At 43.3% G+C, this 22877-nt stretch overlaps 3 protein-coding genes across 4 annotated transcripts in view; all 3 read right to left on the reverse strand.

Moving 5' to 3' along the window:
* Nucleotides 1-940, reverse strand: part of LOC310865627 (transmembrane protein 150A) — a 35379-nt gene extending 34439 nt beyond the window's left edge. The window contains exon 1 of the mRNA XM_083774801.1: nucleotides 686-940. The gene's annotated coding sequence lies outside the window, so the exon portion shown is untranslated. The remainder of the gene's footprint in view (nucleotides 1-685) is intronic.
* A 1589-nt stretch (nucleotides 941-2529) lies between these two features.
* On the reverse strand, nucleotides 2530-10848 carry ftr14l (finTRIM family, member 14-like). Its single transcript, XM_083774765.1, has 8 exons — nucleotides 10692-10848; nucleotides 9769-10154; nucleotides 9430-9525; nucleotides 8565-8798; nucleotides 7397-7556; nucleotides 6889-7077; nucleotides 5178-5314; nucleotides 2530-3554 (listed from the first exon to the last, which is right to left on the reverse strand). Exons 1-8 carry the CDS (start codon nucleotides 10762-10764, stop codon nucleotides 3171-3173), a joined length of 1659 nt encoding a protein of 552 aa, XP_083630891.1. The 5' UTR covers nucleotides 10765-10848; the 3' UTR covers nucleotides 2530-3170.
* A 1311-nt stretch (nucleotides 10849-12159) lies between these two features.
* On the reverse strand, nucleotides 12160-19182 carry LOC310866005 (uncharacterized protein). 2 transcript variants are annotated; one of them, XM_083775267.1, is made up of 3 exons: nucleotides 18946-19182; nucleotides 17728-17941; nucleotides 12160-15638 (listed from the first exon to the last, which is right to left on the reverse strand). In XM_083775267.1, the coding sequence occupies exon 3, from the start codon at nucleotides 15618-15620 to the stop codon at nucleotides 13953-13955; it is 1668 nt and encodes a 555-aa protein (XP_083631393.1). In that variant the 5' UTR covers nucleotides 15621-15638; nucleotides 17728-17941; nucleotides 18946-19182; the 3' UTR covers nucleotides 12160-13952. The 2 variants fall into 2 exon arrangements, with proteins under 2 accessions (XP_083631393.1, XP_083631392.1); XM_083775266.1 differs by lacking the exon at nucleotides 17728-17941.
* Nucleotides 19183-22877: the final 3695 nt, after the last annotated feature.

A 22877-nucleotide genomic window follows, 5' to 3' on the forward strand; every position in this document is an offset into this window, starting at 1 on the left:
TCAGCAGCCCTAAAGGGTCCATTTGGTTCCATCTGTACACTCTCAAAGTTACAGCCACATAAGAATCAATTTGGTTCCGTTTGATTGATTGATTGATTACTCCATTAACAGTTTGCAGAAAAAAGCACAGGAAAGTACAGTTCAATACAAGGTCTGCTAAGAGAGGATTTGAAACCCAAGAAAGCCTATTGCCTATTTCCATTGGGGTCCTTCATATTCAATTCACCTATCCATCGCTTATCTGTGGACCCCCTGGAACACCCTCAGGGACCCCTGCCTGGGGTCCCCTCCCAGGACCTCACTTTGAGAACCACCGGTCTAGACACGTTTAAGGTCTGCTGCCGAGTCTCCTTTGCAAAAAACGAATCTGCAATATCTATGAATTGTCAATTAGTTTTCCCATTTCTGAGCTGAGCTTGCGTACAGTCAGTGTGTCGAGTTCAGACAGCCTATAATTATCTACGATACAGTAAAGCGTGTGTCTGCTGCTCGGCTCTGTTACACTATAGCATTTATTCCGGTTTTTAATGCATTTTTCCAGAAGGAACAGCCACAAGCTCTTCTAGGCTACAGTTACTAACTAGTAAGTAACTACTAAAGCCACAACTAATCGACGACGCGTGCAATGGGTTTATTCTTCTAAAGTTTGCTGTTTTCGCTGACTTTTCATTGCACACTAACCAACCTTTTGTCCATGGAGCCGAGCCGAGCACCTCTGGAAGAGTAGAGCGACCCAGACCTTCCTCTAACAGTCAAACAACCACAACCCGAGCCGAGGAGGAGGACACGGAGTTAAAGAACGCAGCCAAACCAAACCAAACGACGGTCCATTAAGTTAAGCGACAAAATATCACTCTTTTAAAAACCTCAGCAGTTACTTAATTGACGTGTAATTTTAAAGTGTAAAACGGTCTTTAGAAGTCCACCGTGTGTGTGTTGGTTCTGCAGTTGTACAGAAGCGAGCCTCCCCAGCTGTTTGATTGAACTCCACCTCCCAATTAGGTTCGCTCGATAGACCGGCTCCTTCACACCGGAGGGGCGGGGCCACGTGGCAAAACGTGCAGGGGTCTCGTCCCCAGGGGGTCCTCCCCGGCAAAACGAGGAACCTTTTAAATGTACAAATGGGACTTATTTTGTTGACCTTCAGTTATGTCATACTTTTGTACATTTGAACGTTTTCCAGACTTCAAAATAGGCTACCTATCAATTATTATTTTTTATTTATTTATTTTTTTGGGGGGGGGGGGTCCTTGACATGAAATGATGAAAATGTTTGAGGTCTTGAGGAGGTACCAATTATGAGATTGTACATTTTAAACAAAATGTAGGCAGAGGCTACAATTATGGTATTTATAACACGTTTAGTTCAAACATAACCTGAACAGAGTTTGTGAAAATAGCTTTTATTTTATGGCCACCTAAAGATATAAAGAAAGATAGTGGTGTGGGGGGCGTTGAGGCATAAGATCAGTGGTGTTCATTTAGAAAGAGATCCGCGTTCCGGGACGCTTGACATTTTAACCAAGCGCATCCTTTGTGGGGTTTTCACCAAGGTGATGCGAGCTGGTTACTGTCAGTTTCACCAACCTCTGCCAGTTAAGCTTGATGACTTGACGCAGGTTACTGTCAGTTGACGACAAAACGAGAAGAGATAAGATAAGTTGCACTCATGGATATAGGCTAGCTCAGACTCAGATCTCTGTTTCTATTTATAGAAACATGTAATGTGTGAAATTTTACTAGGATGACCAATTCGTCAAAACTGTGCTGCCCTCTGGTGGTTTAACAGCAGTATGTCTCAGTCAGCAATTATCTTCAACTCATGTAAACAGAATTGGGTAGAAGTTGATAAATTAAACCATTTCAGCTTCCGTAGGAAGGTTCAAAACACATTTGAGTAGGTGGAAAAATGTATTCTGGCTCTATTTTTTACCATCATCAAACCCTCTACACTCAAGACACTATATGGCCATGAACCCTGGCCATGCCTGTTTTTCATTGTGCCACGGGCCCACGACGTAAGTCACACTTGCATTGCAAATGAACCAAGTTGGTACAACACATGGATATGTGGAGCTGACTATCATCACCTGGATCTCCATATATGAAGATCATGGCCCTGGATAGCCACACGGTTTGACATACTAGATCTGCATATGGAGCCGGCCAGCAACTCTACATCTGCCCTCATCAAGAAGCTCTATCAGCGCGACTACGCCTTACCGACTCGGGGCTCTACAGCTAGAGTTTTAAATGTCAATAAAACGTAATAGATACAAACTGAGGTCTTAAACACAAACATAAAATATGCATAACTTGCCAATAGAAGGCCTACAATAGCTGGATGGCGAGTGGGCAGCTCATTTTTTGCGCATCACTCATTTAAATGCTCAATCAATTGTGTTCTACCAGCTTCGATAAATTTAAATTTACCTTAAGGTGGGTTTTTTTAAGATTTGTTTTTGGTTTTTTGCCTTTATTGATAGTTATTAGTGAAGATAGACAGGAAAGAGGGAGAGAGAAGGGACTCGAACATGCAATGCGCTATCAGGCCAGAGCCTATATATGTGGCATATGCCTGGACCACTAGGCCAGCAGGTGCCAGGCGCCCCATTTTACATTAAGGTTTTAAAGAACAAAAATACCATGACACTTCTACATCAGCAATATTTTTTTATTTTTTTTAAATATGAATGTTATATTATCACTCAAATCGTACAGTTTTGCCAATTATTTGGGGCCCCACTTACCACCGAAGTCTAAGAACCTAGGCTAAATCTCATAAAAACTGTGGTCCGTGGCTCAAATGCTGAATAAATAGTGGACCTTGATATGAAAAGGGTTGAAAACCACTGTCTTGTTTGTTTGTTTTTTGTTGGTGCATTGTAATGTCCGTATTGTGGTACTTGTTGTTTTCCTATGTTGTGTTGAAAAAAGAAAAATCTGTGGTTCTATATACATTGAATTGCGATTGAACAGTTGTGAAATTTCAGAGCCTCAATAAAAATACATAAAAAAAAAGAAAACCACTGTCTTACATAACGCAATCTAGGGTTCCCATAATGGGAAATCCAATACAAAAACGTTGTGTGACCCAGGGGGTAGTGGTTGTGACATCAGCTACTCATCCTCATGGCCCACGTACAGTACATGCAGGTTTATGGCCGTCCCTACAGTTTGATACTGGAGCCAAACCCCCAGACGCTGAAGGCCGGGTACAGAGGCTCTGTGAACCTGGTCTGGACTCTGTGCAGCAGCTGCATGCCGTCGGACACGCTGTAGAAGGCCAGGCTTCCCGCGCTGTGGTCCAGGTACACACCTATCCGCGAGGACCTGGGCGCAGCTATGTCCGTGCTCTTGTTGTTGTGCACGAACGAGTACTTGGACTCGGAGCAGTAGAGACTCCAGGACCTGTCGTTCCAGCCCAGGCTGCACTCGTTTCCGTTTCCTTTGCGCTTGATCGTCCTGTAGGCCACGGCCACGTCCGTCTCCGTGCCTCGCCAGTCCACCTCCCAGTAGCACGCTCTCCCCGTCAGAGCCTCCCTGCACAGCGCCTGCAATCAATCCATCAATCTTGTCAATTCATTGCACCACTTAACACATTTTGGCCGGGAACGCCTTTTGGTGTTTTAGACGTTATGTTATACTTTAGCTATTGAAAAATAGCAGCTCTACAAGCTCATAGCGTGGCACCGAGTGCCGCGCTACGAGCTTGTAGGTTCTTGTAGGTTCAAATTTTTGAATATATTTTCTTTCAGAGCGAACGTTTTTTTTTTTTTTTTTTTTAAGATATTTTTTTTGTGGCTTACGCCTTTATTGATTTTTTTAAGGGATAGAAAGTAGGCTGACAGGAAACGGGAGAGAGATGGGGGGATGACATGCGGTAAAGGCCGTGTCGGGTCCGGGAGTCGAACCCGCGGCACACCGCGACTGGATCACCAGTCCGGTGCCCAGACCGTTACGCTACGGCCTGGGCCAGAGCGAACGTTTTTAACTAAAATCTTTGCTTCTGGGGGTACCTGGAACAACATATTATTCAGATGGGGGTCGGCGGCCAATTACATATATTTTTGTGGGTAGGCCTACTTGACATGAAAATGTTTGAGAACCACCAACATAGAAACATGAGGTTTTTCAGAAAACTCAGGATTTAGAAGACATTTGTAGAATCGTCTCAGGTCTAAATGGAACCCTGTGTGGAACATGACTTTGTAGATCTGCTATTTATGGCTAATGTGTTTTATTCTTAAATTATCACCCTACTTGATCATACTACATTACTACAGCTCGAAGTTCGAACGTGCCATGAAGCAACACGCTTTGAGCTCGTCGATCTGCTACTTTTGCTAATGTTAATGAATTCTAATCAGTTTTGGACATGAGACATGTTTCCACCTGACCCGAGAGAGACGATATACTAGGCCACACAATCCGTTGCTCTGGAACTACTCTGCCGGTACTGGGAGAACCAAAATCTGGCGCGTAGAAGGACTAGGCTCTGTGGGTTGACTCCTGACCGGGCCCCTCCTACGTCTCACCAGGTCCACTCCTGCTCTCACCAGGCCCAGGTCCTGTGCGTTGCACCAGACTCCCAGTACCAGGCACTGCATTCACGAGTGGTGGATTATAATGGCCCTCCTAAAGGCCTCACCAAGGTTTGTTGGGCTTCCTCCTCACGGAGGACACAGGTTGGGGCGCTAACCCGTACTGCTCACCCGGGTGCCGTCTACATTCCAGCTGTCACCCGTCTCTCCGGTGGTCACCAGACTATACCTGGTTGTCACATTGTCTATTCCTATGAGTCACTATAAATAGAATAACTATAAATAAAAATACATTGCATGGATGCACCTGGGACGTATCTTCAGTGATGTTTCTAGTAGTATATCTACATTTAAATGTTTAAAACTGCTCTCTGCTTGCATTGCATTCCAAAATATTGCATCACCAGAGTATAAATTGTCAGCAGTGTCTGCCTGCCTGGCACTCAGCATCAAGGGTTTGGATTGAGCATAAGTGCCTGTGACATACTAGCCACACTAGCGTCATGTCCAGAGATCAAGCTGCCTTACGCTACAGAAACAGAAGATAGGCCCCCTGCCCTATGGGCCACATTGCTCTGCAAGTCTTATACTCATCAAACGACAAAGTATACATTATTGTAAAGTAGTTGGTACCTGTTGCCAGTGGTTGAAGCGGTCAGGGTGCTCTGGGTAGTTCTTGGGGTCACTCATCATGGTGATCTTTCTGTTTCCATCCGACAGGTGGAGGTTGGGGTGGATGCTGTTGGGTTCCACACTCAGCTGACATGAGTCTGCAAAAAAATAAAAAAAATAAAAACATTGCTCGACAAAATACTTTTGAATGTTATCCTCTAAGGTCCCATAGAAGGTACAGTTACAGTGAAAAATCGTTACGCGGTGGATACAAGCATGACATCCCGTGATTCCCGTCCCTTGGGTGATCCTAAGTCATCCTCAAAGGGGTGCCCAAAAATGAATCTTAAACGGAAAGTGAGCTATTGAACGAAATGGCCACCTGAACTGTTGGCAGTTAGCCTCGGAGACTGCTTTGTACTTTTGTTTAGTTGGCAGTTGACTCAAAAGACACCAAACAAATCTCATAAAAGCATACAATTTGACAGACATGTCCCTTGGGTGACCTCCTAGACATCCTAGAAGACAAAAAAAACAATCTAAAACAGGAAGTGAGTTATTAACAAAATTCAAAATGACCACCTACTTGGAAATTGACTCAAAAGATAAAGAATCACTCTGTGATCTCAACACATCCTAGAAGAGGTGCCCAGAACGTCTTGACTGATGCTATGTTCTTGGTTTACATCTGGTCCTATATTACTCGCACTTATACATGATCTCTAATCTATGCGTATGTGTTTACCTTGCTTATTGTAAATCGCTATGGATTAAGTGTCTGCAAAACATTGTCAATTTTAGATCTGTTTTGAAAACCACACATACTGAACAGGCTTGTGAAACAGCCTTTTTCACGTCATTGGAGATAACTGAAGTCCCATGTCATGGGTGGACTGGATCACCCTAGCAGTGAAAGTTCATCTGTTAATCAAATAAATACACTACTTGCTTTTTCTCACCTTATGGGAGGAAACTGATTACAAAAAGATAAAATAAGAGAAGTGACCAAGTTACAGAAGTGGACAATTGTATCGTCAACTCAATTTGTATAAGTGGCTTTGGCCAAATCCTTTATTATTAGTCTATTTACTATAAATGTAAAAGCTATAATTAGCACAATCAGTCAAAATGTCATTGGCTGGGTTTACCAAACAACACTTCTTACACCATGGTGTAAGAAGTTTGGGAAACCCAGCCATTCATTGTCATTCATTCCTTCTATTCACCAAACCTGTTCTTCCAACTGCATGCCCCTCTCTCTCTCTCTCTCTCTTGATGCTAGTATCAGGTGCTTTGCCACAAGCGTTAGATATTATTGAAGAGGAAGAAAAGGTTCCCTAAAGCCTAAACCTTGAATGGAATTGTTTTCAGTGTTTGGGCCAGCTGATCAGCAGCAGAGCTGGGAGGAATAGCGCGTTCTTCCGCACACACGTGTTGAGAACCATGTCTACTGTGTCTACACCCTCCCTATGACCAAACGGTAGGGTTTGGCAGTGACATGGACACATGGGGAATGACTAAACTGGGATATTAATAAAAGATATAACAACTGAACAGTTGATCAGAAGGCTGCCAAAAAAGGTCTAATCCGGCTCAAGTTTCAATTACAGTTAACCACACGAACGCTAGTCCCAGCATTCACATTTTGGGCATGTCATTATAAAATAAATAAAATATTGTGGTTAATTGGTTAGGTGGAGAAAATGTTACAGGTACAAGGTGAATAACTCACATTGCATAAAATCTTCTCTTGTCTTGGGCTCTCGTCGTGTTGCCCTCGGCTCTTCTCTTATCGTCCTGGGCTCTTCTCTTATCGTCCTGGGCTCTTCTCTTGTTGTCCTCAGCTCTTCACTTGTAAAGCTAACAGAATCTTTTCTGGTGGTCTTTGCTTCCAGCTGTTCTGTAATGTACACTTCCTTCACTATGGAGAGAAAGAGACACAGCATGTACAGTATAGGTTTTACAAAAAAAGGAGAAAAAGAATGACACTTGGTCAGTGCATAAAAATGGGATTTAGTTTTTGGTCAATTGATTAATAACTTGAATCGAATATTCTGGGGGAACATTAGTCAAACATTGCAGATCTTCAAGCTCACAATAATGCGTCACCTTGCGAGACCCATGTGGGTCTGTTTGGTGGACCCCTCATTGACATAAATTACATTCTCCTTCAAGAGAGGTCACCTTGGCGTGCGGTTTGGCAAACCCCACGCCAAGGTAAAAAAAAAGTGGAGTCCAACCTGCAGCAGAGATTTTGCTCATTTCCGCTTTGCCGACTTCCTCCACGGTCAGTTTGAGAGCACCGATGGCCCTCTTGGTGGCATCAAAGGAGTAGTATGGAGTCACGCTGACGTTGTTCAGGTCTTCATACCCAGAGGGACCCGATAGAGACTGCCAGCTCTACGGTACAACATAAATACAGTCACATAACACATTTTAATATGCACATTAAAGGACAACACCAGACTAAATAATATTGATCGCAAATAACTTGCCATGGTGTCCATTTAGGTGTGATGGGAACAAAACACACAAAAGAAAATATTTTGTAGCCAGATGTGCAAAGTAAAAAAAAAAAGAAAAAAATGCCTTTTTTTAACCCTTCAGAATGAGACAACAAGGAACAAGGAATCCTGACAAATTATACTCTGGGAAATGCCCAGGTTAATAAAAAAATAAAAATGTTGGGGTAATACAATTCACGTGTGAAGTCGAGGGCCGTATAAAATCTGTCCCCGGGGCCCATTTGGCCCGCGGGTCGCACTTTGGACACCCTTGTCCTAGCAGCCCTCATAGCATAGAGCGGAGCCCATAAGCATATACCTAATTAATCTAAAAGTTCACAATGTGACACGATGCAACGGATTGTGAGCTTGTAGATCGGATAGATATCATAAATATATACATATATTTTTGAACGGTGCAGTGGGTGCACACTTGGGGCATATGCATATGCATTAGGGGCGGATGAAGGGGCGGATGGTGTGCACCAGGCTAGGTGCACACCACTCCAATGACTGGCTTCCCTATGTCCGTATGTCCCTATGTGTGTTTGGAGTAGCGTTTGGAGTAGTGGGGTGCAGGCATTTGTTCCGACATACTAAAAGTCCAACAGTCATTAGTCCGACACCCTACCCAAACACTAACTTAACCCTAACCGCCACGGGTGATTTGTAACCCGCAACACGGGTGATAGCCACAGGCAATTTGTAACCGGCCACAGGTGATTTGTAACCCACAGCACGGTAGATTTTTAACCCACCGCGCATGTCAGACTTTTGGTCGGATAAACGTCGGTACCCCGGAGTAATCTGTCCCGGCTGCAATATATTTTCAAATATTCTATTAATCCGAAACGGGATAATAAAAGAAAATAACAGCTCATTGCAGCCCCGGCCTTCGCGTCACCTGTAGAAAGTGGATGTGGTCGTCGGTGTGCGACAGCTTCTCCAGGTCGTTGTGCTTCTTCCTCAGCAGCGTGATCTCCTCCTCCAGGCGGTCCAGCAGCGTCTGGGCGCGCGTCACCGTGCTCTTCTCGTGGGACGTCACCATCTCCTTCACCTCGTTGTACTTCCTCTCCATGGAGCGCAGCAGCTCTGTGAAGATGCGCTCGTTCTCATCCAGCACCGTCTGGGACGAGTGCTGTCGGAAAAAAGACGTTTACGGGATAAGGTCAGGGGCTGGAAATAGCTCCTCTTCTTTATGGAACACAATTGATTGATCTGTTATTTTCAAACGATTTTTATACATTTGAAAACTTGAAATGGGACATACTTTTGGTAAGTATATTTTGATACCAATACTTTTTTTTTAAATGGCAGTATTGATACTTTTACTTAAATTTGAGTACTTTTTCCTACCACTTGTGTCCGCCTAATAATAGGGACGCCTTAGGCCTCACTCACACCTTCGCAAACAGACTGATGTATGCTTGTTGTATACAAAGGGTGTGATACATCTTGCCCCAATGCATTTCCAATGGGAGTCACATGGTTTGACACAACATGTGTGTTGTATGAGGGGGAGGGGGGCAGTCGAAACACAGCCGAAAGCCATACAACAGCTTGTACTCTTGTAGTCCAAAATGTTGTATCAATCAAATCATGTGACTTCCATTGGAAATGCATTGGGGCGGCCATGACACTTACATCTTGCTTACATCTAGCATGCATCAATGTTGTATGCTAGATCGAAAGGTGTGAGGGTTCAATGTGGGTAAAAAGCCAGTGCCACCCTCACACAACACAACACAATGCGATACCCAGTCAGTCACCTTCACTGCTTCCACAGCCTGGCGCAGGTCCTGCCATTTTTTCACTCTTTCATCAATCCTCTGTTGAGATGTGTACAGAGTTGTGCCCAGCTGTTTCTGTTTGTTAAACAATAGAAATGTTATTGTCAATGACAGACACACACACACACACGCACACACACACACACACACACACACACACACACACACACACACACACACACACACACACACACACACACACTCTTGAAATTTGCCCTTGAGAGATACTAATTAAGAACCTCATACAGCACCACACACCTTTACGGGTCCATTTCTAACACCCACAAGGGGAAGGGGGTCACAACGTTGTCAACTCACCTGTTTCTCGGTCCTCTCCGTGCCGGCGGGGACGGTGTCGTGACCCCGGTGCTCGTCCATCATGCACAGAACGCACACGGACGTCTGGTCGCTGCGGCAGAAGGCCTCCAGCAGCTTGTCGTGCTGCGCACAGATCTTCTCCCTCATCTGGCCCGTGGCCTTGACCAGCTTGTGCTTCATCAGGGCGGGGTACTCGTAGTGTGACTGCAGGTGGCTCTCGCAGTAGGAGGCCAGGCACAGCAGGCATGACATGGCCGCCTTCTGCCTCCGGCCGGTGCAGAAGTCGCACAGGACCACATCTCCGCTCTTCCCGGCTGGGTCCGCTGTTTGCTGCTGGACCCTGGACTGGCCCTGGCTGCGAGACTGGCTGCGAGACGATGGCCTGCCTTTTGTGTGGACGTGGATGGATATAGACAGGGTTGTCATCATGAGATTCTAGTTTAGTCTTTCTAAACTAGTCATACAAATGATTGGCGATTGCATTGTCTTTTTGACATTGAACATTGGAACATACAAATAAATTACACAGGGAAGATATTCCTGATGAAGACCCGGAGGGGTCAAAACGTTGATTCCTGATATCCTATAATAAACTACTGGGAGCTTAAAGAACGGTGTGCGGACTTCCTACCTTCTTCCTACAGGGAAGATATGACAAATAACTTGGATGTACACGTAAATGTCTGACAATGACCGATACCAATCAAAAATAAATAATGTACTATGGCCAAAAATATAAACATTTTATACTTTCAAAATGTTTATATGTTTAAAATAGTCGACCTACAAGCTCACAAGCTTGTCAATCACCAATTTCTTCAACATTTACACAGATTGGAAACGATTGTGACGAGTATGCAACAAAATAAATGTGATCAGGCTGATTATTATTATGTAACAATTAGGACATGCTTAGTGCTTACCCCCTGTGGAGCGCCTGGAGTTCCCCAGGCTGCTGTATCGGTCCAGGTCCAGAGTACTAGCATGATTAGACATCTTGTCCTCCTGCAGTGGAAGGGTCAACAGATGTGGCCAAAGTGAGCCGGTGACCGAAAAAAAGGGTTGTCTCTAGATGTTGACAGTTTCAGTGAAACTGGGCGACTGAAGCATGTGTGTGAGAGAATGTTAGCTATGAAGCCTACTGTGTCAAACCAGTATATCTGGTTGAGGCACAACACACCTGACAGCACCTGCAACGCCTTCCACAGGAGTGATAAAGATGAAAGGAATGTTACAATCGATGGTGGAAATTCAGTAGATAGTAGTAGTACTGTACTTTTCCATTTGCATTTTCAAACTAACATTTCAGAGGGAATTAAACTTTCTACTTCTCTACATTTTTATTTGACCGCTTTATTTAAAACTCAACAATTCCATTCCAAGTAATAAATATATGCAAGGCAATATGAAAGTTTACAGTGAGCAATATAACAAAATTAGGTCAACAAAATATATCTCTAATGATCTCTCCCAGCTCACCCTATAGCAGCCTATACCCCACTTTGTCTGTAGAGTGAGCTGGGAGAGATTAGAGCAGGTGTGAGGACCGTCATTTGTAAATTGTAGCCAATGGTGCCTGCCTATTTTGATTCTGGAACCACTGGGCAAAACTAGCTACACAGAACTCAATAAATAGCTAGATTAACCAATTCATTTTTTTTTATATAGGACAATCAAAATGCCACCAAATTGCCCCCGACCTATGCACCCATATCTCGCCAGTCTACTTTAATTAGTTTTCACTAGGACTCCAGGAATACTAACGATCACTTTGTATAAGCTAATGTGGATCATAATAATAAAGAACATGATAGGCCTATTCTACTAAATGGCTTAACCAAACAAACAACATAGGCCTTTAGGCCTATATTTTCCTGCATTTTCGTTAATCAATTTTGCACTCACCTCTGCCAGCATGCCTCATTCTGACCCTGATGAAACGTTTGAACACGTTTAAAGTGTCATTTATAGTTTATACATATATACATATAACATATTTTGAGGACATAATGGCTTATTTGTACCAACATATCGGCATATTTCCTGACGACACTGAATGGCGTATTTTGGCGACAGTATAGTTATTCTGATTCTCTGCTAGACATTACATACATCTGCTTTCATAATTATGGCCAACGGCGACACCATGTGGACATGTTGGGAAAAGAAACAGAAGTCCGCACAAGTTTAGCCTACTAGACATAAAAACGTGTTTTGCCATGATTGTTCAATCTATGGTCATTCTCACACTATTACAATGCCCGGTGGACGTCAATGAATATGCCCAACTAAAAAGTAAAATTTATGCAAAAGCTTTGTCCATTTTGACTTTAGTTCACTTTGGAATAATTCATACATCCATAAAAATAAAATCAGTACAAAACACCAAGGTAGAGTCAATTATGTTTTTTTATTTATCCATATATGTGCCACTCAGCAGTTGGGAAGAGATGTTACAAGGTTTACCCTTAAGAGAGAAGCCTATATGGATGAATTATACATTATTCTCTAGTGAGGCCATTGAGAAATATTGGGGGAAGTAAATAAATCAAAGACAATGGTTTGTAACAGTGAAAACACATGGTAGTATACATAAAAGCAATAAAATAGTTATCAGTGATTTCAAATTAAAATATGGGGTAAGTTAGTATGGGTAAGACGTTCAAGAACAAAGGATTGGAACCCTTTTCTTGTTTGCCCCCCCAAATAGCTCAGCATACATCTCTACATAGCATGCAATAAGGCACCTATCTAACACAAGGAAGAAACCTATATGCTACGGTTTGAAGTACAATTTGTTATCCAAAGAAAATGAACATATTGCTCACCATAATATTCACTCCCATAGCGGTTATCTCTCATTCCCTTTCATGTGACCCAAACCATATCTAAAAAAATACATCCGTTTGTAAAAGGTATCTTACACACAACAGTAAATGTAGCACAATCCCATGGAACCCAGAAAAAAATCTGCAAGCCCTGTAAAAGCAAGCTTTTCTCCTGTATTTCTTTTTTTAATTGTTATTAGTATGCACAACTGATCCGTTTGTCCAAGTAATGATATTTTGTAGGACACGAATAAAAGTCAACTATATTTTATACATAGGTAATTGAATTAGTCTCCAAAGCAATAAAAGTGGGCATCATTGCATGTAATGTACATCTGGTGCTGTTAAACAGAGGGAAATGGTCAGTAAATAATTAGGACACAGGTCTTTGTTGGAATATGCTGCCCAGGATTTTTATTTACGATATAAATCCCACCCTCCCGTGACATAATCATGGTCTGGGCCAGTATTTTCTCTCTATATACAGCCTATTCAGCAGTGCCAACACCCATCATAGACACAGCAAAAAACAACCCGATAAATATAGAAGCTGGTGGAGCCCAAATCCTAGATCTGCCTGTATGTGAGCCACTGCAACATGTCCTGAAAAGGTCTTGAAACAAAAAGACAAAATAAAACTTAAAAATTCTTAATGGGAAAACAAAGGGTGGAGACAGATCTTACCATCAAAAATGTAATCTTCTGGAACAGAACAGCACACTAGTCAACTATACACATAAAATGAAAAGAAAAATTCAGTACATTTACATAAGTTCTTTTTTTTTTTACATGGATTTTGGGCCGAGAAGAAATAGTTGATTTAAATCAACACAATATAACCTCTTGTTCACCACCTGCATAACCAGCCTCACATTAACTGGATTCAAATTCATTAAGAATACCCTGGAGGGTGAAGTTTCTTTTTTTTTCCTCTCTTGTATTTGGGCAACATTTTATCATCTCTAGATTATCAAATAACATTTTAAAAGCGTCCAAAAGAGGTCCTAGAGCAAGTTAGGTACAATCCACAAACACGTGTACATGTTCATACACATCTATTGTCACAACCTCTTCAAACTGAGCAGAATGTCCTTGGGTATGTGTCAATCAACAAATGTATCCAGCCATGAACAGCTCAAACAGTTCTACGTGTCAGGCCTCCCCTTAAAGAAAGAGACATTGTCCATTTGTTGTAAGTCATCTATTTAGAATGTTTCAATGTGTTGGCCTATAATCACTACTAACCTATGGGGTGTCCTGATGTTTGCTGTGACTATAATCAAAGCTGGAACTTTTGTGAAACAGAAATGGTGTGCAGGTGTGGGTGGGATGGGGTTAGGAATATGGCTAACTGTCTCACTGATCTATGTGAATCCTATGATGCCTGGAAAGGGAAGATGAATGGTTAAAGCCTTTGCCACACTGGGAGCACCTGTAGGGCTTATCCGAAGCCATAATTGACTGGCGCTCGCGCTTGACAGGTACGGGAAGGAACACCTTCTGTGGGGACATGGGGCTGAACTGCTGCAGCTGCAGCTGCTGCTGCTGCTTATTATCCTCCATGTGAACCCTCTGGTGTCTGGCGAGGGATGAGGAGTGCGTGAATCTCTTCCCGCAGCGGCCGCATGTGTAAGCCTTGGCGTCGGAGTGGACTCTTTGGTGGCGAGACAGGGAAGAGGAATGATTGAAGCCCTTTTCGCAGTGGTTGCACATGTAGGGTTTCTCTCCCTGGTGCACCCCCCGTTTGTAGAAGCCCTTGGGGACGAGCTGGTTCGGAGCCGGGTACATGTTCTGCAGGTGGGTCTTGTGGTGACGAGAGAGAGAGGATGAGTGGTTGAAGCCTTTATCACACTGAGAGCACCTGTAGGGCTTCCCTCCAGAGTGGACCAGCTGGTGCTTTTTCAGGTGGCGCTTGCGGACAAAACTCTTCCTGCACTGGTTACATTTATAAGGCTTCTCCCCGGAGTGGATCCTCTGGTGCTCCCTCAAGGTGGCGGCAGCTGCAAAACACTTTCCACACTGTGGGCACTGGTGGGGCTTGTCACTTGTTGCTCCGGCGTGAGTCTTCTGGTGCTGTTTCAGGTTGGAAGCCGTGGCGAATCCCTTTCCACACTGGCCGCAGGTGTAGGGCTTCTCACGTGCATGGAGCTCCTGGTGCTTTTTCAGATGCCTCCTACGAACAAAGCTCTTCCTACACTGGGTACACTTGTAAGGTTTGTCCTCCGAATGCAACTTCATATGCTCCCTTAGGGTGATGGCGGCCGCAAAGCTCTTACCACACTCTGAGCACCTGTGGGGCTTCTCCGGCAAGTGGATCATCTGGTGAGACTTGAGACCGAAGGCGTCCATAACGGAGGAGCACTTGCCAACCATCTCAACTCCAGTAGGGACGTAGGGCTTTTCTTTCATGTGGATCTTCATATGCTGCTTGAGGCTCGCCTCCACCGCAAAGCTCTCGCCACAGTGGACACAGATGTAAGGATTGAGGTCTTTGTGGATCTCAAAGTGCTGGTGGAGATCAGCGATGCTGCCAAAGATCTCCCCGCACTCGTTGCACTGGAGGCCGTGGGCCTCGTGTATGATCACGCCATTCTCAGACTCCACGGTCAGCTCCCCTCCGTGGTCAGACTCCACCTTGACCATGTGCTCAGCCTCTGCCTTCAGCAGCACCTCACCCAGCAGCGCCTCGTGCGATGTCTTTATCTCGGCAGTTGTGTAGCAATGCATCTCTGTATGGTCCACCTTGGTGTAATCATGGTCAGACTCTGCAATAATGGCCTCAACGCACTGTACATGTCCCAGCCCATCTGGCCCCAGCCCCTGGATCTTAGCCAGATCGGAGCTGTGTATCTCCAACTCCAATCGGCCCTTTTCTTCTGTCATAATCTCAGTTTCTGCTCCATAGTGTAGGTCGACCTGACTGTGGGCAATGACACACTCCGACCCAAGTGTGTCAAGGCCCGGAGTGTCACATTCAGTCTCCGACTCGGCCATGAGCACACACTCCAGCCCTACGACCTCCATTTTCAAACCGGATGCCAACTGTTTTAAAAGGAGGGGGGGGGGGGGGGGGTGGAGAAAAAGACAAAATGGGTTTACATGACAGTATGCAAAAGAGGACCAATATGGTGCCAACACTAAAATAACCTTCACATATGCATGCTATGTTGAGAATATAATTTAGATAGCATATTATTTAAACAGAGTCAGATTCATCGTTTACCTAGTATCCTATAGTTTAAATGCACAGATTGTAATTTTGATAGTAGTGCTTGGATTCCAGGTATACCGAGAACCTGTCTCTCAGCATTGTTTGTATGATTATGGTACCTTGCCAGTGCTTATTGTAAGTTGCTAATTGTCTATGCATGTGTTAAGTGTTCATATATGAACTAGGTAGGTATGGTAGTTTCTGAATTTGTGCAAAAATACAGGTTAAATCAGTGACAAAGATAATAGTGGTCCATTCAATGTAATGTTTTGTCAATACAGGCATGCCTGATGAAGGTCTTAACAACCGAAACGTTGCTCAATAAATCTAATTATGCAAGTGTGCGGGAATACTTCTAGATATAAAATGTGTATAATATAGAAAATACTGAAACAATTAACCAAATATAATGTTCCACACTGCTAAGGAATGGGCCAATGGGGTGAACAATTGCAATGCAAATGTGAGTGTTCAAACTCCACCAGAAAGACATGGCACACCCCAATTACAGTCTGTACCAGTTAAAATTAACAATTCACATTTGGTTTGATATACATCACAACCACTACAAAGACAGGGATCACAACAGGATAATATACGTATACATTTTATATTATACTAGTAAAAAAGGAAGACAGATGATTTTACTATAAGTGCCTGCCTATTTGCATTTACTGGAGCCAATAGCCATGCACGCACTGAGAAAACCTGCCCATATGGTGTTGTTTCTGAAAGACGCGCAATATATTGAAAAAAATAATACTGAGACATAATGCCAAATGATATAACAAATGGCTCATGCCTACGCAGATGGATACCTCACAATCGCATAATAATGAATATGGATGACATTATAGCATAATTATATTGCTCCCTCTGTGTGGTCCAATGCCAGACTGATAGCTTAACATCATACCACCTAGCAAGCTACGTGATCACTTCGCTAGCCAACTTAGCGCACAAGAGGAGCATCAGTGGACCAGCTAAGGACTGCTGTGGGCTACCTGCTGAACCTGCCTTCTTAATGCACAAACACGTGGCAGGGCAAAAAGGGCGGCGAACAGAATGCAAAGGATGCATGTAAAAGAACAAACGGTAGTTTGTCGTTTTAAGAATCAATGCCAACTACATCACAACACGAGTAAAAGAGTAAACACCGGCACTAATCAGTTTGATGACAGCTAGTAGCACCGTAACAGCTACAAATAGCCTCCATAGCCGCTAGTTAGCAGACTGTGGTTGTTGGGGGGGAACTGGTTAACGACACAACAGCATTGTGTTAGCCGCTAATGCGTTGGCTCATTTAGCCCGCTAACTAGCTTCGTTTAGCATGCAACTAGCAGCTTAAATGCGATCAACAACAAGCAGTGTTAACAATGATCCAATAGAAGATAATGATCCATAAAGTCTTAAGTTTTGTCCCGTTTAATACACGCCGGGCAACACGGAAGGGAGAAGGGCGTGCGCAGCAGCGTTAACAGGCCATCTTGTCCTTCCTCCAGCAGCTAGCAAGCCAACATGACATGATGTCAACCTAAGATGGCTGCCAGCTCGAGCTCAGCATGCTAACGTTAGCATCGTTAGCTTCCTTCCGCCCTTAATCGGGAGCCAAACGAGACCCTCCCGACTCGAGGCCAGCGTTTTAAAACAGTAAATACAACCGCCCGCTCGAGACAAACCGTAAACAACAAAAAACACACCACATTCTATGTAGAATATAACGTTACTATAAGTGGGGTTTTTTTTTATATCGGTGGTGGAAATAGACGCCAAGCTAAGCCCCGCACAGCTGAGCGCGAGCGCAGACGTTCTTCTCCTTAGTCTCGAGACCACTGGATTAGCTCGATAAAAAATAAAAATCCAACACGGCTACGAAATGTATTCCTGGCCGCCATGTACACACAAACTAAAGACACTAACCTCGGCTGGAATTGATTCCGTTAGATCGGTATATCCAGCTACAGACTTGCTTCCACACAGCAGACTGCCAACAACATTAAGCTCCTGTAAGCCTCTTGTTGCTGCTGCTGCTACTACTAGCAGGAAACAAAGATGGCTAACGTTGAAGACGACGTTCGGTTCAGCCAAAAGCCCGGGAACAGAACGAGCCCTCTTCTTGCACAACGAGAAACGGCTACAAAACAGCACAAAAAAAAAACAGTAAAACACGACACATCAACTGCAAGTTAAAGCGTACAACTTAGTAGTATTCCTTACGGTTTTTTAAGCGAGTCGAGGGTTGTTTGACGGGAAGAGGAGAGCGACAAGACGAGCTTCAATGCGACACAGAAACGTCCCAGCAGCAACACAACAACACTGCTAATGCTAACTAGCCACCAGCACAAAGCTAACTAGCCGGGCAACGCAGCTGCTACACCCGCCGGGCTAATGAAGCTAACACCCCGTTATTGAGGAGGACGATTGCGTTGCGATTTTTGCGAACACCGAAAACTGACGCTATTGTCAAACAACCAACCGGGAAAAAAATGTCGACGTCACGTTTTCCACCACTATGACGTTATAAACGGATGGATGATCACACACTTGTATAAAAAACAACAACAAAACGGAGAAGAAACGTTCTGAAAACACTTGGGGAAACGGGACCTTTCCCTTCAAGCCTGTCACTGCCTGACCCAAGATTAGATGCGATGATCGGTTGTGTGGTTTCTGGTCAATATCAAAGTATCTAAACTACAGCCCCAGAAACTATACATATTACATATAACTAAACATATATTCTAGTTTAGTTTCACAGCAAATCCTTCCTCGTCCCTAGTATCCTCCAGGGCCTCGACTGGTCGGGATGGGTTCTCCAGATGCCTGCCTTTAATTTCTCATATTAAATAAAAGTTCTTATTGTGAGACTGTTGAGAAAACGATTGACAAAACCCCCAGCACCGTTTAATATGAACATACGTTGACTGACATGATTGACATCCAGGTGAACGAGGGTTATTTCTGCAGCATCAACAAAAAAGTACAAAATAAAACGTTTTAACATACCTGCCTCAACGTCGCTACGTGAACGTTCATGTTACCTTCTAACTAATAATCCGTTCATAAAGAGTGTTTTTTTAAAGATCATCTAGTGTTATCAAATCGACTAGTGTATTTATGCGTCTACTACACACCCACCTTGTATTTCCCCCCACGCACGAAGTGAGCACTGTCTTTGATTGTTGTTGGTGGTGGTGGTAAAAGATCGCTTTAGTTGGGGGCTTGCTTTGTGACTCCGAGGAGGAGCTGAGTGAGTGAGGGGCTCTGTCAGTCTGAACTCTGGCTGGAAGCTGCTGCTGCTTGTGGAGTTGGATGTCTGCGTCTCAGTGGCGGCCGGACGGTGTCTCTCTTTCTCTCTCTTCCTCTCTGGATCTCTCTTGCTCATCTGGCGCCAACGATGGAGCCAGCGCGGTACTTAAGTGAATCATTGTCATTCGCACAATACTCGCTACCGCCGCCTACAGCAGGGGGGGTCACCCTTGATAGAACTACTAGGGGTTACTTCTCACACTTTGTAAGTTTGTCATTTTTACCCGACCCTGCCTCCAGTTTGGAGTGTTCATTAGCCATAGTAAATTAGGGAAATTTTGGTTCCATTTGAACATTGATTGATTGACTTATTAACACTCTCCTAACAATCAATCTGGGCCCCTATAGTCCCAGGGGTCCCCCACTTTGAGAACCACATGTTCATAGAAAGATGAAGTGCTGTGTAAAAGGATGAGGGAGAGTGCCAACAACACTGAGGCTCTACTAACCTCGCGTCACCATGCTCCAGCTCAGTTTCAGCAGTCATGAACTGGTTGAGGAATCATTACTATATAATTATAATAGGTTATGTGACTTATGTCATCTTACATATACTTATATTTTGCCGTATTTATTTTGGGAGGTAATATATTACATCAATTGAATCCTTCAGTACATCTTAAATTAAGGGCATCCTATAAATAAAAAGTATTTGTTTTCTAATACAGTAGCAACAACAAGCAACCCACTCATGATGTATTCCTCAAAACGACCACATGGTGTCACCGTTGGCCATCACATTTGTGAAAGCGTAATCAGAAATAAGCCATACAAGTTGCCAAAGAATAACATATGAAGCAATACCAATAAATAATCAATACTGTCAAGATTAGGCCTATGTTGTAGTAAAATAATAATAGCACGTGGCCTATTATTTTAATTGTCACCAGAATGAGGTTATGTATTCTTCTAGCACTAAGGACAGTCTCTGATTCCATAGCTCTAATGCCTTTGAGCTAGGCATACATACTGTAGGCTTGTGCCAGTATATCGCAATAATTCCTCCTGCGATATATATTGTATTGTCCTCCCTAATTCCAGATATTTGCCTTTTATGGGTTTTTTTAGTTACAGATATCGTGATATATCGTTGATGAAATCTCTTGCAATATATTGAATATCGCAATATATCGAATATTGTGATGTTATCGTTATCGAGGGCCTAATATCTCCAGATATCGTATCGTGAGGTACCCATATCGTCCCACCCTAAGAGTAAACTAAAATAGGCCATACTATCATGTTGTCAAAATGTGCTGATGGCCGTAACTGCACCGGTCGACAAGGACACAGCTTTCTGGACCGTGGTATTTTCTAAATATATAAGCTTTTAAAGCTATTGACCAGAAGTCCTTAAGGCTATGGACCAGAGTTAATAAATAACTTAAAGATGTATGATAACGGCAAAGATATTGTACAAGTTATGCCATGATCCATCTTGTGTGGGTGGATGGTGAAGTGTGTTAAATCTTGCCTTTAATGCAAAACACGTGCTTAACACGTGATTAATATGTCAACAAAAAGCTTTAACAACTGTCTATATATTGTGCAGATGTATGTTCCTTGGTTGTTACAATGGGCCCTATAGGCTGGTTTATCAAAGTGTGTGCCGTACACAAGTCCAGGGATACCACATTTCAGTGATGAGCATGGATGAACCCTGACAAACCACTGCTCTTTCCTCAGATGATCTGAATATCCTATTTTATCACTGTTTACTTTGGTAAACAAACAGAAAAGCTACAGTGAGATCATGTTCACATGCACTCACATCCCAATTAGGACTAGGCAGGTATAGGCTGGCCATTTAGAACTAGCAAAGGAGGTTATGTGTTCAAATCCTATAGCCTGTCAATCAGGTCAAAGTCAACATGCGTTACACAGGATGACAAACAGGTGTACAGTACATGGCTGAAGATGCTCAGGTCGTGTGTTCATGCTTAACATAAAAGTAGGCCCACATTATTTGTTTACAGCCTGCATGCACAGGAGAGAACAACTGTCAGAGATGCAGTGAGTTTAAGCCCTATACTATAGTTGACCGGGCCCCACCAGGCCCAGGGCTTTATGTTAGAGCCATGCCTTTTGTCCCCTCTACACTAAATATCTTCTCTGAAAATCAGGGCGGGACATTTTCGCAGAATTTGGCCCAGACTAGCCCACAACAACCAGCGCACACATACAAATACTAAGACAACATAAGCCTGGAATACCACCACTTTTCTTAGATATTTTTTTTTGCGGCTTACGCCTTTTATTGATTTTTTTTTGAAGGGACAGACAGTAGGCTGACAGGAAACGGGAGAGAGATGGGGGGATGACATGCAGTAAAGGCCGTGTCGGGTCCGGGAGTCGAACCCGCGGCACACTGTGACTGGATTACCAGTCCGGTGCCCAGACCGTTACGCTACGGCCTGGGCCGAATACCACCACTTTTACAGAACAACATAAATGATCCACGTACCGGACATTATGTCTGGTACGTTAAGTGGCCAGTCCAGGCTTGAAAATAGCCGACCTACAACTTAAGCTCACGACCTTGTAGCAATGGAGCTGGACAATATTTGCTGAATGGGGATGGTAGGGGGTTACCATCCCCATCAGCAAATATGAAAGAGCAACTTTGCAGATTCAGGTACCATGGAAACCACAAACGTTCATTCTCTCACGCACCACTCCGCTGGTTAGGTTCCTCACAAGGAAACTCAATGGTGTTCATGTGCAGATGTTGGGAAGGACCAGATGTATGTAAAACAACATTATGTGTGCCTTACATTGTAAGGCACACATAATGTTGTTTTACACACATAAGGCTTACAATATACTGCACCCAGTGTTGGAAAGTAACTAAGTACATGTTGATGAGTACTGTACTTTTAAGTGTTTTGAGTAATATATTTTCAATATACTTTTACTTCCACTACATTTTTGTACTTTTTACTCAACTACATTTGCACACTTTATTATAGTAAGTTACTTTGCATAATTCGGTGCTGTCCGGAGGAAACCTCATAACTCAATTTGAGGTTTTTGGCATACATCAGTGCTATGGAACACATATAAAGTTACAACACCAACTTCGATGAGGCTGTATTGCTTCGTTTAAAAAATATATGGTTTTCTTAATTTCCTGAAAAATGTATATTTTTCATTTCCTGAAAAATGTATATTTTTCATTTCCTGAAAAATGAACATTTTGGAGTTATATACTATGGTATTCAAAAATAGCTGATCTACAAGCTCACAGCACGTCACGAAACACGATGCCACGTGTTGTGAGCTTGTAGGTCTGCCATTTTCAAAACATTTCGAAAAAAGTATATATAGTATAATATATTTATCAATATTTTTGTACCTTTACTCAAGTCAAAATTGAATACAGGACTTTTGTACTGGTACTTTTATACTGGGATATTACTACACTGGGATATTACGACTTGGGGAAAGAAACTCTGCTTGCCACACATTCCTGCTGAACCAGTGCTGTGACCTCGCTTCCCGGCAGAGGTGGGTGCTCCCGGTTTGATTTTCCTGCGGTCTTCACCCTGTCACCATAACCCCCACACACACACCACCACCAAAAACAAACAGGACTTATCAACCTCCCAGGTGCGGAGACACGTCTGGGCTGCCTCACCAATTGTGGTTACAATTTACAATCGAGGCATTTAGCAGACCCTCTAATCCAGAGCCACTTACAATAAGTAAGGTAATCACATATACATCGAACCACAGTAAACTCAGTGCCTCAGTAAACTATA

Source organism: Protomyctophum parallelum (genome assembly GCF_964188405.1).
Source record: "Protomyctophum parallelum genome assembly, chromosome: 10".
NCBI lineage: Eukaryota > Metazoa > Chordata > Actinopteri > Myctophiformes > Myctophidae > Protomyctophum > Protomyctophum parallelum.

Excerpts from the sequence above, each read along its gene's own strand:
- LOC310866005 (XM_083775266.1), bottom strand. The coding sequence starts at position 15,620 with ATGGAGGTCGTAGGGCTGGAGTGTGTGCTCATGGCCGAGTCGGAGACT.
- ftr14l (XM_083774765.1), bottom strand. The coding sequence starts at position 10,764 with ATGTCTAATCATGCTAGTACTCTGGACCTGGACCGATACAGCAGCCTG. Across the intron at positions 9,526-9,768 it reads CGGAGAGGACCGAGAAACAG|AAACAGCTGGGCACAACTCT; the intron begins GTGAGTTGACAA and ends TTTAACAAACAG. Across the intron at positions 3,555-5,177 it reads GCTTCAACCACTGGCAACAG|GCGCTGTGCAGGGAGGCTCT; the intron begins GTACCAACTACT and ends GATTGATTGCAG.